The 15,526-nt window shown below is 41.7% G+C and overlaps 1 protein-coding gene across 4 annotated transcripts; it reads left to right on the top strand.

The window, feature by feature from the left end:
* Window positions 1-3,186: 3,186 nt before the first annotated feature.
* Window positions 3,187-14,873, top strand: cunh15orf39 (chromosome unknown C15orf39 homolog). Of its 4 annotated transcripts, XM_042223566.1 has the most exons (4): window positions 3,351-3,763; window positions 6,893-10,169; window positions 10,764-10,798; window positions 12,370-12,504. In XM_042223566.1, the coding sequence occupies exons 2-4, from the start codon at window positions 6,935-6,937 to the stop codon at window positions 12,373-12,375; spliced, it is 3,276 nt and encodes a 1,091-aa protein (XP_042079500.1). In that variant the 5' UTR covers window positions 3,351-3,763; window positions 6,893-6,934; the 3' UTR covers window positions 12,376-12,504. The 4 variants fall into 4 exon arrangements, with proteins under 4 accessions (XP_042079499.1, XP_042079500.1, XP_042079498.1 ...); XM_042223565.1 differs by lacking the exons at window positions 3,351-3,763; window positions 10,764-10,798 and adding an exon at window positions 3,187-3,331 and having other exon boundaries at window positions 12,370-14,873; XM_042223564.1 differs by lacking the exon at window positions 10,764-10,798 and having other exon boundaries at window positions 3,354-3,758; window positions 12,370-14,873.
* The last annotated feature ends 653 nt before the right edge of the window (window positions 14,874-15,526 follow it).

The raw sequence follows: 15,526 nt of genomic DNA, 5'->3' as shown, positions 1-15,526 counted from the left end.
TCCTGGTCACACAGCACTAGGAAGTCTCTTTATTTCCTTGTCATCAAACTGAACTTGTCTCTTTAGCATTAATACCTCCCGTCTCTGCTGAAGAGAAACCCTCTCTTCTAATTTGCAGCTGCATGCTGCATGTTTTGTGTGTGTGCATTTTTGTTCTGTTTATTTTAACTTTTCTAGGCTGTGTAGAGGGTAATATTTTATCGTACTTTTTTCCTGCTTCCTCCAAATCCAGTTGGACTGGAGAGAAATTTGGCTTGCAAATAACTGAGGGGATTGTTACTGTTGAGCTGTCGAGGTTGCAGCACATGGAGCGATGTGAATGGCTCCCCAAATGAAAAGCATCCTTCCCTGAGCCATAACCTGTCCTGCTGCTATTGGCTGCTGGCTGATTCTGTTAATGAGGCTAGAGAAATATTACATCAGCCATTCTGACAAGGGGAGTGTCATCCTGGCCTTGATATCACTGTGGGGGAGCATGCAGCTTGCAGGTGTGCTTAATGGGAATGAACAGTGTGTTCTAAGAACTGGGTGCATATCATGAAAACTTCAGATAGGTGATATGAAATGGCCAAAGTTGCACTTGCAAAAACAGTTTTTTTCCCAGCTGCCAGTTTAACACATGCTTAACTAAAGATAGCTCCCAAATATCACAATCAATTGAACCTATTGTGTTATTTGCAAGAATTCACCATCTGAAACCGAAGAGTTTCTGTAAGTACACACAATACCGTCAGCAGGAAAGTGACTCTGCAACATACCGGCTCATCACATGACAGTGTGTTGTCATATTTCAGCAGTGATGAACAGTTAAACCCTAGCTGTATCAGTTACTTAAAAGATTAGTCAACTAACTGGTATTAGTACAATTTTAGTTCAAAGCAAGCTCAAACCTTTTAAAATGAATCAGTACTTCCCTTCATATAATAGCAGCCATATTTATTCAGATAGACATCTACAAACACGAGACAAAAGTAGACAAACTAGCATGCAAGAATAACAAGTCCACAAATCTTAAAACCAGAAGGATCAGAAACGGGAGCGATTTCAAAACATCAGATAGTGAGGTTTTAAAATGTCCTGGGGCTGTAAAAATACGTTTGCAGTTCATTGAGTTTAAAAGGTCCAATGTACCTAAGCCATATTTATTTCTTGCTGGGAGTGTATATGTGGGACATGTTTAAGCATAACTTTAAACATTTAACTTTACCACAGTTATATTAACTGTAGACACAATCATAACTTCAGTTACTTTAATCCTGTTACTATAGCTATTAAAATGTGGATTCATTTTTGTAGTTGTCTACTGAAAGCTGAGTGTTGTCTTTGCTGTGATGTATCAGAATTATACAGGTTAACTGTCTCATTAGGAGAAAAAATATCATTTGAACATCATATGACTCCTGCAACAAATTTCCTGTCAACACACTATAGGGTGAGGCTGTGTGTCAATATGTATGCACTTTCACTAACACATCTGACACGAGTGTCTGATGCAACCCAAGCAGTCTCTAGGCTCAGTGTGTGTTTGTGACCTCTGGGAATGTTTAAGCGTGTTTCATCAGAAACTGCATCCTGAGAGATCACCTGCTCTGCTCCCTGTGTCACCACAGCTTGCTTTACCCACTCTGAGATGCTTAAAAGTGGTAAACACCATGCACATTCACTCAGGAGTGTGTTTTATGTACATAAATAATATTTTGTATTATTTATGCACACTTTCCTACACTTTACACACAGATAAATTTATAGATGTACATCTTATGTCAATCACAGTGTGTGGTGGCTTTAGAATTTACTCTAAAAGCTCTCTTACAGACCACAAACCTGGAAAGGCTGTAATCTGTGTATATAATCTGACTTGGACTAGTTAAGAATTAGTCAGCATTTCCCACACGCTTCTGGATTTGAGTCAACCACGCACTGCTGGTGCATTTATTGCTTTCTTTGTATGCCTTCTTTCATCTGGGATACAACCCTTTTGTAAAGAAAATGTGACCCATGTTGGTAAAGCCTTCACTGAAATTCTCTATCTTAAAACATTCATATCTGTATATGTATGCATATTTAAAACAGGGAGGTCTCACACAGGGAAATGCCCACTACAAATGCAAAACTGCAGATTCCATTGCGAGTTAATTTGTGCGGAGCTATCCGTTATAAAGGGGCAGCCGTTTGGGCCTCTTTAAATAAAAACATGATCAAATCAATCAGTATCTTTTCATCCTGTGCAATCATTTACAGACTTGGCTCCCAGCAGTTGTTCTAAAAGTGTCTAAGTTATTTCTGACCTACTTATAAACATGCTTGTCATGTCTAGCTTTACATGTCTATCACATGTCTCAAAGCTATGTACTGTATATGTTTAATATTCCCTTTTTTGTTGCCTTGTATGTTGGATGATGTGTGAGTTGCCTTGATGGCTTGTGTTGGTTACCCCAGAGCTGTAATGCCATAGTAACAGGAAATGGGAAGATCTGAGGAATTATCCATGGGGGTGAATCATTCCTCACATCAGGTATAAAGATGCTCCTTGATGAGCATCTTTGTACCTGTGAAACCCCCCTTGGACTTGTGGAAGCAACCAACTTGTCTAGACTAAACTGTGGCACCCCCATGGGACACATAAATTAGACTTTGGCTCACAGGTGAGGAGGGACATGATGCAAGTGCAACAAGACATGTACTCATCCAGATGTCAAATCAGTGGAGAGTGTAAGAATTTAGGTGTGCAATATATAATAGAAATTTATTATATTATAAAACATTTGATTAGATTGAAAGGTGAAATGCCAGTCATGAGTAATGACAAGAAATTTAAAAAAAAGTCTGCCCGGGGTAATGGCTGACCTGAATTTAACTTTGGTCAATTATAGTAAACCATTAACTTTATTAGGATGAGATCGACACATGCAATCCTCTGCCATAAACGCTTCTTTTAGGTGCAGCTATTTACATATATTGGATTCTCTTTGTGTCAAGTCATATATTTATTTATTTTAATTTCTGAGAATACATGCATCCTGCCATAATAAGTCTAATCGGAGAACAGTTTATTTTGACATCAGTGGGATGTCTTTAAACCAGTTTTATTGTTGCAGATATATTTAAATGTGTATGTTCCCAACCTTAGGCGTCTTCTGTGCCACTACACGGTTGAGTATGCAGTGACCAGTTCACCTAACCGTAGAGGTGCTGTGGGATAATGACTTGCATACAAGTCAACACAAAGATAAAGAACGGGGAATTATAAACACGTGATTTCCTTTATTGCTCCGAGACTGGCATGTCCGATTCTGACACTCAGGCATGGGAACCGGGCAAAGGCGCGAAGGTGAGAAAGAGTCAACCTGACAAACGTGTGTTATCTGACAGGGAGTGAAAAGGGGCAAAAAACCCCGACTCTTAAATTAATTTCGGCGGTAGCAGCAGACAGTTGGCAGCCGGACAAAAAGTCACTGAAAGCGAGAAAACATGACATGTGAAGAAAACAAGCCGTGGATAGAGGGAGGGTGTGACTCCGCCTATTGATCAAAGACCATCCTCCTTCCTTTTGTCTTTTCTTCAGTTTGTTAACTTCTCTAAAAGCCTCGTGGACTTCGGGCCAGCAGCGCAGCAGTTTTTTTTAGTAGGCTGTGCTGTCGCTTCATTTGGTGGGATTGACGCATCTGGACTGATCCACTCCACGGGCGGCGGAGAGATTTGCCCACTCTTTTCTTAGAAGTTTCATGGAGTCTTTGTGGAAATCATTGATTACACGGGTGAGGTAAGGAGAGTTGTTCGCAGTTTAAAGTAACTGACGACTGATTGTGATGCAGAAGTGCGTAAAGTCAGAAAAGCAGGACCGGTGAACCTTTTAGTAAAGCTGTCAGAGTGCGTCAAAGAAGGTGGAACTATTTCATACAGTCGAGATCGATTTATGCATCCTCTGATTTTTTTTTTTTTGTGTGTGTGTGTGTGTGTGTGTGTGTGTGTGTGTTTTTGTGTGTGTGTGTGTGTGTGTGTGTGTGTGTGTGTGTGTTTGGAACTTAGTTTGGTTTTAGTTTTGCCGTGGTTTACGAGGCTTTCGCGGCTGCATGGAAATGACTCGCTCTGTGAGCGAAAGTCAAGCTCTTACGCCAGTCTTATTTTCATATTATTTGCGTCCTATTAAATTTGGCAGGCTGCTCTTCTCGGCAGGTCTCGTACTTTCACATTTTGGCTGAGAAGCAAATATATGTGCATCGTAAGCTACAGCTCACGAGGATGTCAAGAGAAGCTGAGAAGAAACTTTTTTTTTCTCCTCGTTCAAGTTCCGTTTTTTAATGTTTGGACGTGAGCCGCTTTCATTGGTTAAGTCTAAGACATATTGGAGGAAATTGATTTTTTTTTTATGTCACACCAACTTGCGGAGATCTTTCAACATATCCTAACTCGAGAGACTAATTGGTGATCAGATAAATGATTAATGATTGCTAGACTGGACTGAAGTAAGCTTTTACCTTTTCACTCTTCTCTCGCGTGGTTTTAAGCCACGGGCGTTTTGTTTTCGAAAGTTACGCTCTCCATCACCCTTGCCCTACAGATCATGGGAGTGGGAGGACACACAAAGGCGCATGCACACAGGCAGACACAAATTTTAGAGTGCGGTTTTTAGTCCGTTGAAAACAGCTCTGCGCAGTTTCCTCCATGCACATAAACCGCGTTTCTCCTCGCCATATACAGATAAGCCGTCACACCACTTGTGTGAAAGGTGTCAACAGGATGAGAAGATAAGATCTCAGTGCTGTGCTGTCATTAGACTGGAGAGGGTCACTGTGTGGGATTAAAGAAAAAAAAAAAGTCGTTTACTTCTCTAAACCTCACCAAGAGTTTCAGTTATTCTCAGAACGTCTTATCATTTTTTTGCATTTACAGATTGTGCTGGCAGATGTTGTATTTGCTAAACCTCTACACTTTAACTTTTGAGCCAAATTTCCACGCGTAGTCGGCAAGCGAGTGCAAATAAACCTTGGTATAATTTATAATTTATCTCCTCTATGACCTCATCGGTGCCTGCAAATGCTTGCATGGCAGATCACGTGACGACGTTATCTTTTTTTCATCTGCTCCAAGAAGCCAGACTGCGTTGCGATCCACACGTTGCTAAGTATCTGTTATCTGTTATATATATCTGTATCTTAAAAATGGGATGGGATGCATCGAGCATCTTACTCAAGTGAAGGTTTTGTATTCCACATTTAAACAACCCCCCCCCCCCCCCCCCCCCAAAAAAAAAAACAAAAACAAAAAACAAACTCTCAATCATTTACTTCCAAACTGGAGGCGGGCTTTCTGTTCTGCTTTCCAATTTTTACACTTGCAGAACCTTCCTTGGTGAAAATGTGCTGTACTTCTTACGCTCAGCTTTACACTTACTAAACGAGAGTGAAGTGAAAATATCAAGAATGTGCAAAAATACTTTTTTCTTAGGAAAAAAAGGTATGTGTGTGTGTGTGTGTGGGGGGGGGGGGGATTCTGATACTGCACTATGGTCACTGTGGCTAGTGTTTATCACTTTGTGGATTACACATTTGTCATTGCAGATCATTTTTCACTGTTCATTTACCTGCTGAGCCCCAAAGTCTTGTTTGGATGTTACTCTTAACTTTCATTTAAAAAAGCTGATAGGAGGAACTGTTAGCTGACTAGTTTCAGTGTCAGGCGTTACCAAAAATAGTTTTTAGTCATTAAAAGCTAATCAGCAAATTCTCATAAATGGGAGTCAGATGCAAAACAGCACTGAAGAAGTATAACAAAGAAGTACCTACGGTATGACCAGAGGGCTGTGGTAATAAAATGCAGAACAGCAACAACTCCACTTGTTTTGTCTGAGAATGTAAACACGAGATGAGAAGTGCATGCCAGATCAGGCGATAAGTCCTACTTCGACAAAAGCGAGCCTAGCCTTTTTGATACGATCACAGTGACACATTGACATTTGAAGTAAGCCATGGTAAAACCATAACACATTATATGTGACTCACAGAAATGACAACAGTTGTGCTACAGTGTAGTTCTCATTTTTACAGATGGCCTTGAAGTTGAGACTGCTCTCGGTCACACCTGGATATTATGTTACCACAAGTAACAGTTGGAGTGGAGGTGGTACAGGGAGAGCCAGTCGGTTTGGCGCATCGTGTGTCAACTATCTCTTTGGCAGTTTGTGGAAAACCTTTCTCAAACCTGAGATTTCTCCTTGTACAAGAATTAAATTGTAACTCATTGTAGGAACCATTTATTAGCCGTGTGTGCTTTTTTTACTTTACAAGGTCAAAAGGAATGACTTACAAATAATTTGGTCCAGTTATTATTTGTCTTAAAACTGTGATTTTATGTGGTTATGCAATTATGTGTAATGTGAAGGAGTGGCATGGAAACTATGTTTAGGGCTGCAGTAGGAAGACGTGATGAAATAGCGATGAATGTACACCAAAGATTATTAAGTATCTACATGTTGTGCTCGCATATGAATTACTGAAGCCTTTTTACAATAAACCCTGAAGACTCTTCGTGTTTATTTACACCAGTGACCTGTGTGGTGATGGTCTGAGGCCGTCTGGCCTGGGCGGGGATTTTCTCTTCCACGTGATCCCCACACATTCCTCAGATAGTAACTTATTTTTCACATGCAGGACTCTTATTCCACCATTTATGTGCGTGAGTGTGATATGTGAGATAAACCTCAATTTTTTTTTTTTAAAGTCACTTCAGTTCTTATCTCATGATTCTGCTACTAAGCATTTATTTTTCCATAACACACTTCGCTGCTATATCTGATGTCAACATAGTCGGATTGATTCCAGTGTTAAACAAACTTTTGATAGTTTTTCAGTGAGAAATGCCACAATCTAATTGTTTTTGTTTTTTTTGGCAGGTCCGGAGCAATATTGATGAATCATCATAACAAGGCTACTACATGATGAGCAACCAGTCAATGCAAACCCTCACTGATGCAGTGTTACGAGCCAAGATGCCATTATTTGACCGGACGATAGCATCTGCAGGACTGTCAAAACCGCAAAATATGTCTGGTTTCCTGGGCAAGCAGGCGCTGCCGTGCCATGGGGCCTTCTTTGCTTATGACCCAAGAGGAAAAGAGGGAGCGGGATTCACTTCTCCTTGGAGGAACTCAAAGACATCTCTGCTGAACGACCGGAGTACTATGAGTCACCTCTCTGGCATGGAGGGAAACCATCTGATTTACAGACACGACAGCAATTCTTCAGAGGAAACTCAGTCTTCTGCTACGCGTCACACCCCGGTAAAACAGGGCTTTATGAGGTACAAGAAAAGTCCTGAGATCAGCAGTCCTACAGTTGCAGCGTCGTTGCCTATTAGAAAACAAAAAACTGGAGGTGAGACTTCATCACCCCCATCTGAAAACTCTGTTTACTTAGCGATTCCCAGGCCGGTTTACGGACATAATCCCTGCTGTAATGAACTGGGTTGCATGTTAGGACAACGCTACAGTGTGGAACATAGCTCTCCAAGGATACCAAACACTGTATATGAGCGTGACTGGATGCAAACTGATGCTCACTACGCTGAAAAACCATCTGTTGAAAGGAAAGGACAAGAAATGGGGCTTCAACAGAGAGTCTTACAGTTTGAACACAGCACAGATACACTGAAGAGGCTGACTGTGGACTCATACAGCCCTGTTAGAGGAAGAACTTTGCCTGCTGTGATTGAACCGCACTACAGCAGTTACCCCTGCACCTCAACTCGTCCACTGTTTGGTTCTTTAAGTGAGCATAGCCAGCCTTTACAGACTTCCCCCAGAGGCTACCCCAGCCTTTACCCCTCCCACCCTACATATGAGCATATGACCTCAGAGGTTTATCAGGAACGTTCTCCCATGTCCAAATATGGCCAACTAGCACAGCACCAAGTGTTTTACTACCCCCAGGCAAATGTGGAGGTAGAAAACAGAACCCAGTGTAAAGATAGTGGCAGTAAGCAGAGAGAAGATGTTGCTGTTATTCATAAACACACAAGCTCAAACCCTCGGGAGCATTACATAGTGCCTCAGTCGCTTCATGCTGAAATTCCTTTGCCTTTGTCTAGCACTGAAATGTTGCCAAATCATTCTTTTATGCGGGGTTTGAACTATCCATGCTATGCTGTTCCAAGACTTCATTTAAATCCAAGCCAAATCAGAGCCCCCCTAAAAAGGCAACATGCATCACCTACTTTTCATCCTAGCCACAAAAATGTTTCGCCATCCAGCCAACATATGGATCACCCCATGGTGTCCGCCAGCAGTTTACAAAAGGACAAACCCAAGCACCCCGGCCTTCATGTTGACCACCTACCCCTTTCCTCACCGTTCCTACCTGTGACTCAAACCAGCCCTGCCAGACGTGTGAGCAAGCCGGGTGTCTCACCATCAGTTATAGAAATGAGAGGATTCTTCCCCCCTCTCAACCGCCTGCATATGGACTCACCCATCCTTCCACCACTTGGCTTGAATGTGGACAGAGCAGTGGACTATTCCTCCTGTGAATCTCAAGTCCCTTGCCCGACTCAGCCAAAAAACGTTCCAGTTTCCCCAGCCGTGTGGCGACCTCAGTCACCGAATCGGAGTTCAAATCGGATCCACACAGACGTGCCTAAGAGTGCAAATGTCCACAAAAGTATCGATTCTCCTGCTGTCGAAACAAGAAGCAAACATAAAAGCTCTGTGTCCAGTCCAGAAACCGCTGTTAATAAACAGTGTCTAAAGAGGAGCATTTCCCATTCATCTTCACCTGTCAAAATAAAAGAGGAGGATAAGGATTTATATGAAGTGGAATGGACCAGGAAGAGACAAAAGTTGAAAACGGAGATTATCCGAGAAGGAAATAAGAATGACTCTCCCCCTATGCCAGTTATTGACACTGTTTTCAGTTTGGCACCTTACCAAGGATATCTGCAGGCCTCGGGAGGGATCTCTGGAGCTGGAGCATCAGGGAAAGCCTGTCAGTCCTCTGAGCAGCATGAAGTTAAATCCAAGCCAGACAAAGAAAAAAAACAAGATCAAGCTAAACAGGAGCCTGTTGTGTGTCTAGTTTTTAAAGAAACTCGCACTAATACTTCAAAAGAGAAAAGTGCTGCAGAAGCTGTTGAACCCAAAAATATTAAAGTAGAAAACCTAGATAAATCAGATATCAGCAGCTCTACAGATGACAGCATTTGTCCCAACCACAGCAGCAAAATGGAAGTCAAAAAAGAGCCCACAGAGACTGCTTCACCTGATGATGGACCTATTTTCTTAAAAAAGACAATTGAACCTGAAGAACATGAAACTAAGCCATCTAGAGCAGCTGAAAATAAGACTTCAGATGAGTCCAAACCTGCTGAGATGACTGCACAGACAAACACGACTTCTGAAGGTGACACAAAAGCAACACAACACAAAGAGGAGCTCATCCTTCCCCCCAAACCCACGACTCCACTGCCTGGGAGCAAACTAAATTTCAAAAACATTCCCCCTCAGTGTCTTAAACTTTCCACCTATAAGATTATTATCCCTAACGGCAAGAATTATTTCCCTGTTCCACCACCACAGAAGCCGACTGCACAGCCAGCAGCTGAGTTCATACCAAACCAAGATATCCAAACGCCCGCCCGCAAGCATTTCCTTGAGCTGCACCAGTCATTCTGTAAGCTTGTGTCCAAATCTGTGTCGACTTCTTCAGAGCAGGACCTTAAAAAGTGGTTGTCCCAACTGAAAATAACCGAATCGGTGTCTCACGTGACCAAAGTCCAGAAAGTTTCCTGCCTGCTGGGGGTAAAAGCCAGAGAGGCTTGGCTCAACGAGGAGATGAAATCGGCACTTGACACGGTCCTCGACAGGTTAAGAGAGTACTCGATCCAGGAACGCTGTCCTTTTCCGCACGTCATGCGGACGGGAGCAGTGTTTCTCCCCATGCTGGTGGTCAAGGAGCAGCTGTTTCCTATGGTCCACGGCAGCTTCATTGACCAGGTCCTGCAGGAGCACAAAGTCGAGCTGCGACCCACCACGCTCTCTGAAGAGAAGATCCTCATCCAGCTTCATAAACGAGCCTGCTCCTCCAGACTCAGGAGACTGATGTCCCTCAAACACCTGCCCGACGTCTATGCCGACGCGGTCAACCTTCTGTATTATGTCTGCGTCTGCAAACAGTTGGGTGAGTGTACATTCAACACAGACATACCGAGACAAACCACCATGGTTGCTACAGTTACAACACTGTAGCCCTTTAAACCATTAACACCCCACCCCCCTCCCCCCCACAGGTTTTGCAGTGAGTCCTCCATGTGCTAATTTCCCCGCAGCACCGGACACAACTGTGTGAAGAAATGTCTATAAGGCCAATGGCTTTAAAAATATTTTACAAGTAATTTAATACTACATATAAGCTATTATTTATGTGAATTAGCTAAGAAACAAAAAAATCTAAAGTATTCATATAAGATATAATATATCATCTCAGTAATTAGCGCAAACTATATTCCTACTTGTAAAAAGATTTGTAATTTCTTATTATTAATTATGATGATTCATTTTGCTTGGTTTTATGAAAATCCCTGTTTCCTTAGTATAACTTTGATAGCATTCTAGGAGATCCCTTTCAGTACACGATGTGAACTGAACTTTTAGATATCATTATAAAGCATCATATTTCCTTCAAAGAATATTTTCTGCATTAATTGGCCCTTTTTGTAAGTAACCAATCAAAACAGAAGAACTATTCAATATAAAATCCATTTATTTTTTACAGAATCAACCTCATCTGACGTCCAAAAGAGAGTCCAGGTATTTTTTTCCTGTTGTCCCTCAATCTCACTACTCTTTTGCTTTTTTCCTGATTTAGAAAGCGGGAATTTTTTCTTCTAACCTTCAGTAACAAATCACAAGAAGCTGCATGATTACACTGTGGGTGGGTTGAGGGGGAAAGGCGCTAAGCTGGGCTGCTTGGGGACATATGAATTTGTTGCCTACTTACAGCACTGTAGCTGAAACGGCGTAAGGCAGGCTGGTGGATGACATTATGAGGGGAAGGAAGTGAGAGGCCGCTACACACAAGAGGGATTAAGTGTGGCACTTTTTTCTTTTAGGTCAGAGATCTTTTCAGAAGATGGTGACTTCATCCTTTGTTGTACCATCTCTAACTAACCCACATCTACACTGCATACAAGTTGCATTAGGCAGTTTCTGAGAATATGAGTGTGTAATGTCCAAAGAACAGGACAATAGTATAACACCAGTCAAATCTCATGAAAAAAAAAAACTTCTTCCTTCCTCACCTGCCTGGCTGTGTTCTCCACCCTCTGCATTTCTGATAAGAATGCTTCAATCTTGTCACAAATATAAACTGATCAGACACACCCTTAAAACCAAGTTTCAAATATCGAACAGGTGCTCCCTGAACAGTTCTGACCCATTCCATCTCCGGGTGTCTTACAGTTTCTGGGACCACGACGTGGGTTATCTAGATTGCAGGGTAGGTGTTGAGACTGGGTTAACATATCTGGGTTAAAAAAAAATCCAAATACTAATACAAACTTAAATCCCTTTCCCAGTCGTTTTAATGCTGTGGCTGATTAGTGTATACTTTCAGACTTCATCGTCATCACATTCAAGTATTCATGAAATGTTGCACATACTAAATAATAACAGTGCTCTCTCATTATAGGTGGGAAAAAAATGTTACATACATTAACTAAGTTAATCAACTTTATTTGAATTAAATATTTTGAGTTTTTATGTAGTTAGTTGAAAATACAAAGATTATAGCATATCAATAGAGTCGTCCTTTTTTAAAAAAAAATTATTGTTGCCTTTTATTTTGTCTGTCAACAGCTTCGATTGTATTTGCTTCCTGAACCTACTGAACTTGGCCTAATTGAACTGCTGTTCACTGCTGACATAGGTTCACATGGTTTTGGAGCACTTGACTGTAGTGTCTGAACATTTCTGTTGCCCTCCTCTTGCCTCACTGCTGTTTTATCCGTGACTGATAGCACCCCTCGCAGCAGCTGACTTTTTCCCAGCCTTTGTGTTTATTCCCATAGCCTTCTCTTCTCATAGCCATCTTTGCTGTAAGGGTGTTTCGTGGTGGAGGATCATGATGTGCAAAAGCCAAAATCCTTAGGTTTAGGTGTGAAATAAGCTCTTTAGGAAACCAAGTATTTTATATTTCCTTGTCAGAAATTCTGAAAGTCTGTTTCTGACTTGCTTCTCACTTGTAACTGTTTCCCTGATCACTGCATAAATTCCTTTGCCTCTAATCTTCCCACTTTGTGAGGAAGCAGAATCCTATATTTATCTGCGATATTTCAGCATTTGTTTTGAGCTCTCTTTTTGCCATTTTCCCTGTGTTGCAGGATTAGATATGGACTCCGATCACAGGGAACAAGATGGAAGCTCTGAAGCGTCTAACAGCGGGAGGGTTCCTGTATTTTCTGACACCACTGCCTCCGCAGCCTCGCACTCAGAGTTGCAACCACAGAGATGTTCAGAGGATGAGGAAACACAATTGCATTTGAACAGGAATAAAACTAAGAGAAGAGTAAAGAGCCGTTCGAGGCGTACGTTTCTAGAAAACAGGTTGTCAGATGAGGAAGAGAGAGGGGATACGGACAAGGTTGTAGCTGAAAGCACTGTCAGCACAACTGCAAAGAAAAACTGCAGTGCCCATGAGCCCCAGGAGAGTGATAATAAAGGGACTGATTATATGGTTTCAGAGCAGAATCCATATATTTCATGGATGTGTCCTTTAACACTGGACGAGCTATCCCCATTCCCGAGTGACGCAGAAACTGAGGGATCTTCCAGCAGGTGGCACGTTGGTCAGTCCTCACCATCAGTCAAATCTAAGGAAAACTCTAAGAATTGTTCAGGAGTCATTGTTAAACTGAGGAAGATACTTGGTGAAGGTCTAAAGAGAAAAAAAACTCGATACCAAGCAGTATCAGAGTCGGAGACATCTGCTGATGCTTCCATCTCACAGACTGATGACGGGGAGAGTGTGATCGGTGAGGCTGACGTTCACAGGAGGACACCCAAAACAAAGCACAGGTGGGAGAGAACAGGAAGCTTCTCTCATGCTTTAAGACCCCTTGGCAGCTCTTCTAAAAGAAAACATAGATCACTTTTGAAGATCAAATACTGTCCCTACTTGTCTGCCTGTCACAGCGCCGAACACAGGAGGCGATGGGTCCTGCGTTCAGCTGTGCAAAGGGCTCAGAGGGCCATGAGGTTCTGCTACCCCGAGTTGGTGGGAAAGAGGATCCGCCACCTGTACGAGGAAGTTGACAAATCAGAGGTGTGGTACAGAGGGGAGGTGCTGCGCATCCACGAGGCTCACCCCAACCCCCTTAAGACCATATTTGAGGTCAGGTATGACAGCGAGCCAGAGTGGAAGTACTACCTCGAGCTTCTCATAGACTATAAAAAAGGCTGGCTCAAAATTGAAGACTAGTTTCCAGGCACGTACACACAATGCTATGACACCTCTGTGAGCGCAACGACAGCTGAGCATTTTTTTTTCTTAACTCACTTACGAAAGGTTCCTCGAGAATGAAGGTGAACTGGATTCTTTTTTTTTTCTACTTCTTCTTTTATATAAAATAATGAAGTCACCTAAAATTGCCTGTTATGTAAGCACAACGTTGTGCTTTCTTTAGTGATGGGCTATGTTCAGTGTTTAGCTCATTTTTATTTTTATTTTTTTACATTCTTATCATTTATGCGGTAACTTTATTTTAATAAATTAAATTTTGATGACATGAAAGAAATCACTGCCTCACTGTGCCCCTTTACTTTTATAAACTGCGAGCATCAGTGGAGTATTTTTTTTTTAAGTCATCCTGACCTTTCTTTTGAAACAGTGCAGCAGAGGGAAATTAGTGGCTTGGCGTAGTTTGAATGAGCATTACTTTCAAGCACCGTACTGTACCGTAATGCGGTGCCAGTCACATATAGCATTAATGCAGAAAACTGATCTTGACCCTGATGATGGTGGTTGCCTTATTGTAAGTAATGTAAAGACCGGTGATGAATTAAATGGAAAAACTTTGACCCTTATAGTGACGCAAATTTACACTGCAAATCAATGCAAAGTTGCTCTGAGCCGCCACCTTTACCCATTTCTGTTCAGATGGAAATGGTCTCTTTCAAGATGACAGTGCCCCTGTACACAGGGAACAAGGGTTTCACTGAGTGGCTGATGAGAATGATGTAAATAATATATACTATGGTTGACGTAACCAGCTGGACACCTATGGATGCGCTCTTGGATGCTCCCTCAACCACCATCAGCAAAATACCAAATGAGTGAAAGCACTAAAGTCAAAACACTGAATAACTTTGAGAAGCTTGGTCCAGTCCATTCAGTAGAGGAAGCTCCTTTAATTTTTCAACCCTTTGTAGTTTTTGTGTTGAAACTGCTCGGGTTTCAAAAACACAAGCCGAGTGTGCTGTATACAGTCAGTGTGAAACTTATGACTGAACCTCAAATCGTGGTTTCATTTTGTATGATTTTCCTACTTCTGCAGACTGAATTAAAACATTTGTCTCACCATCGTGTTTTGTCACTTCTCAACTCTAAATATTCAAGAGAAGGGAAAAAAACAATGTTAAGACTTCTTGTAAAGCTATAATGTGTTCCTAAACGAATGAATTGAAACCTGATTAAAGCAGGATGATTATGTTAGTTTGAGTCATACTGTTAGAATCCTCAAAGAACAGGCCAAGGAGAACGAGCGGAAGCAATCTTCCACATCAGCTTATTAATCAACCATACACCCAGAGTGATGCTGAAAAGCTAGTTTGTGTATTTATTACTTCTAGGCTGGACTATTATAATTCATTATTATCAGGCTCACCTAAAAACTCAATGAAAAGCCTTCAGTTCATCCAAAATGCTGCAGTGAGAGCGTGCATATTTCTGCCATATTGGCTTCTCTTCATTGGCTCGCCCGGTAAATCCAGAATTGAATTTAAAATCCTCCTCACATACAAGGTCAAGCAGCATCTTTTCTTAAAGAACTCATAGTACTATATCATGCCAACAGAGCATTTTGCTCTCAGACTGCTGGTTTACTTGTGGTTCCTCTTCTGTTGAATCAGCTCCCAATTCAGATTCAGGTGACAGACACCCTCTCTGCTTTTATGATTAGGCTTAAAACTTCCCTTTTTGCTAAAAACAATTTCAACGCTTAGTTACTTTGCAATAGGCTTAAAGTTGCTGGGGGCTTCCCATGACACACTGAGCATTTCTTCTTAACTCTGTCCTTATACACCATTTTCATTTAATCACTAGTTATGAATTTTGGGTCCTCTCTTCCTCCCCTCACCCCCAACCAGTTGTGTCAGATGACTGCTTTTTCCCCAAGCCTGATTTTGCCCAGAGTTTCTTCCTGTTAAAAGGGAGTTTTTCCTTCCCACTATCTCCAAGTGCTTGCTCAAAAGGGGTGTTTGATTGTTAAGGTTCCTGTCTTACTGTTGAATCTTTAACTTGTACAAAGTACCTTGAGACAA

Source organism: Haplochromis burtoni, unplaced genomic scaffold (genome assembly GCF_018398535.1).
Source record: "Haplochromis burtoni strain Fernald_Lab_line unplaced genomic scaffold, NCSU_Asbu1 Contig_114, whole genome shotgun sequence".
Lineage (NCBI taxonomy): Eukaryota > Metazoa > Chordata > Actinopteri > Cichliformes > Cichlidae > Haplochromis > Haplochromis burtoni.
Note: the sequence above shows the minus strand (reverse complement) of the source record. Positions and strands in the feature narration are given on the sequence as shown.

Bases quoted from the DNA above. Each gene is read 5' to 3' on its own strand.
- cunh15orf39 (XM_042223565.1), top strand. From the start codon at position 6,935: ATGATGAGCAACCAGTCAATGCAAACCCTCACTGATGCAGTGTTACGA. The intron at 10,170-12,369 runs GTGAGTGTACAT...CCTGTGTTGCAG, and splicing joins CTGCGTCTGCAAACAGTTGG to GATTAGATATGGACTCCGAT.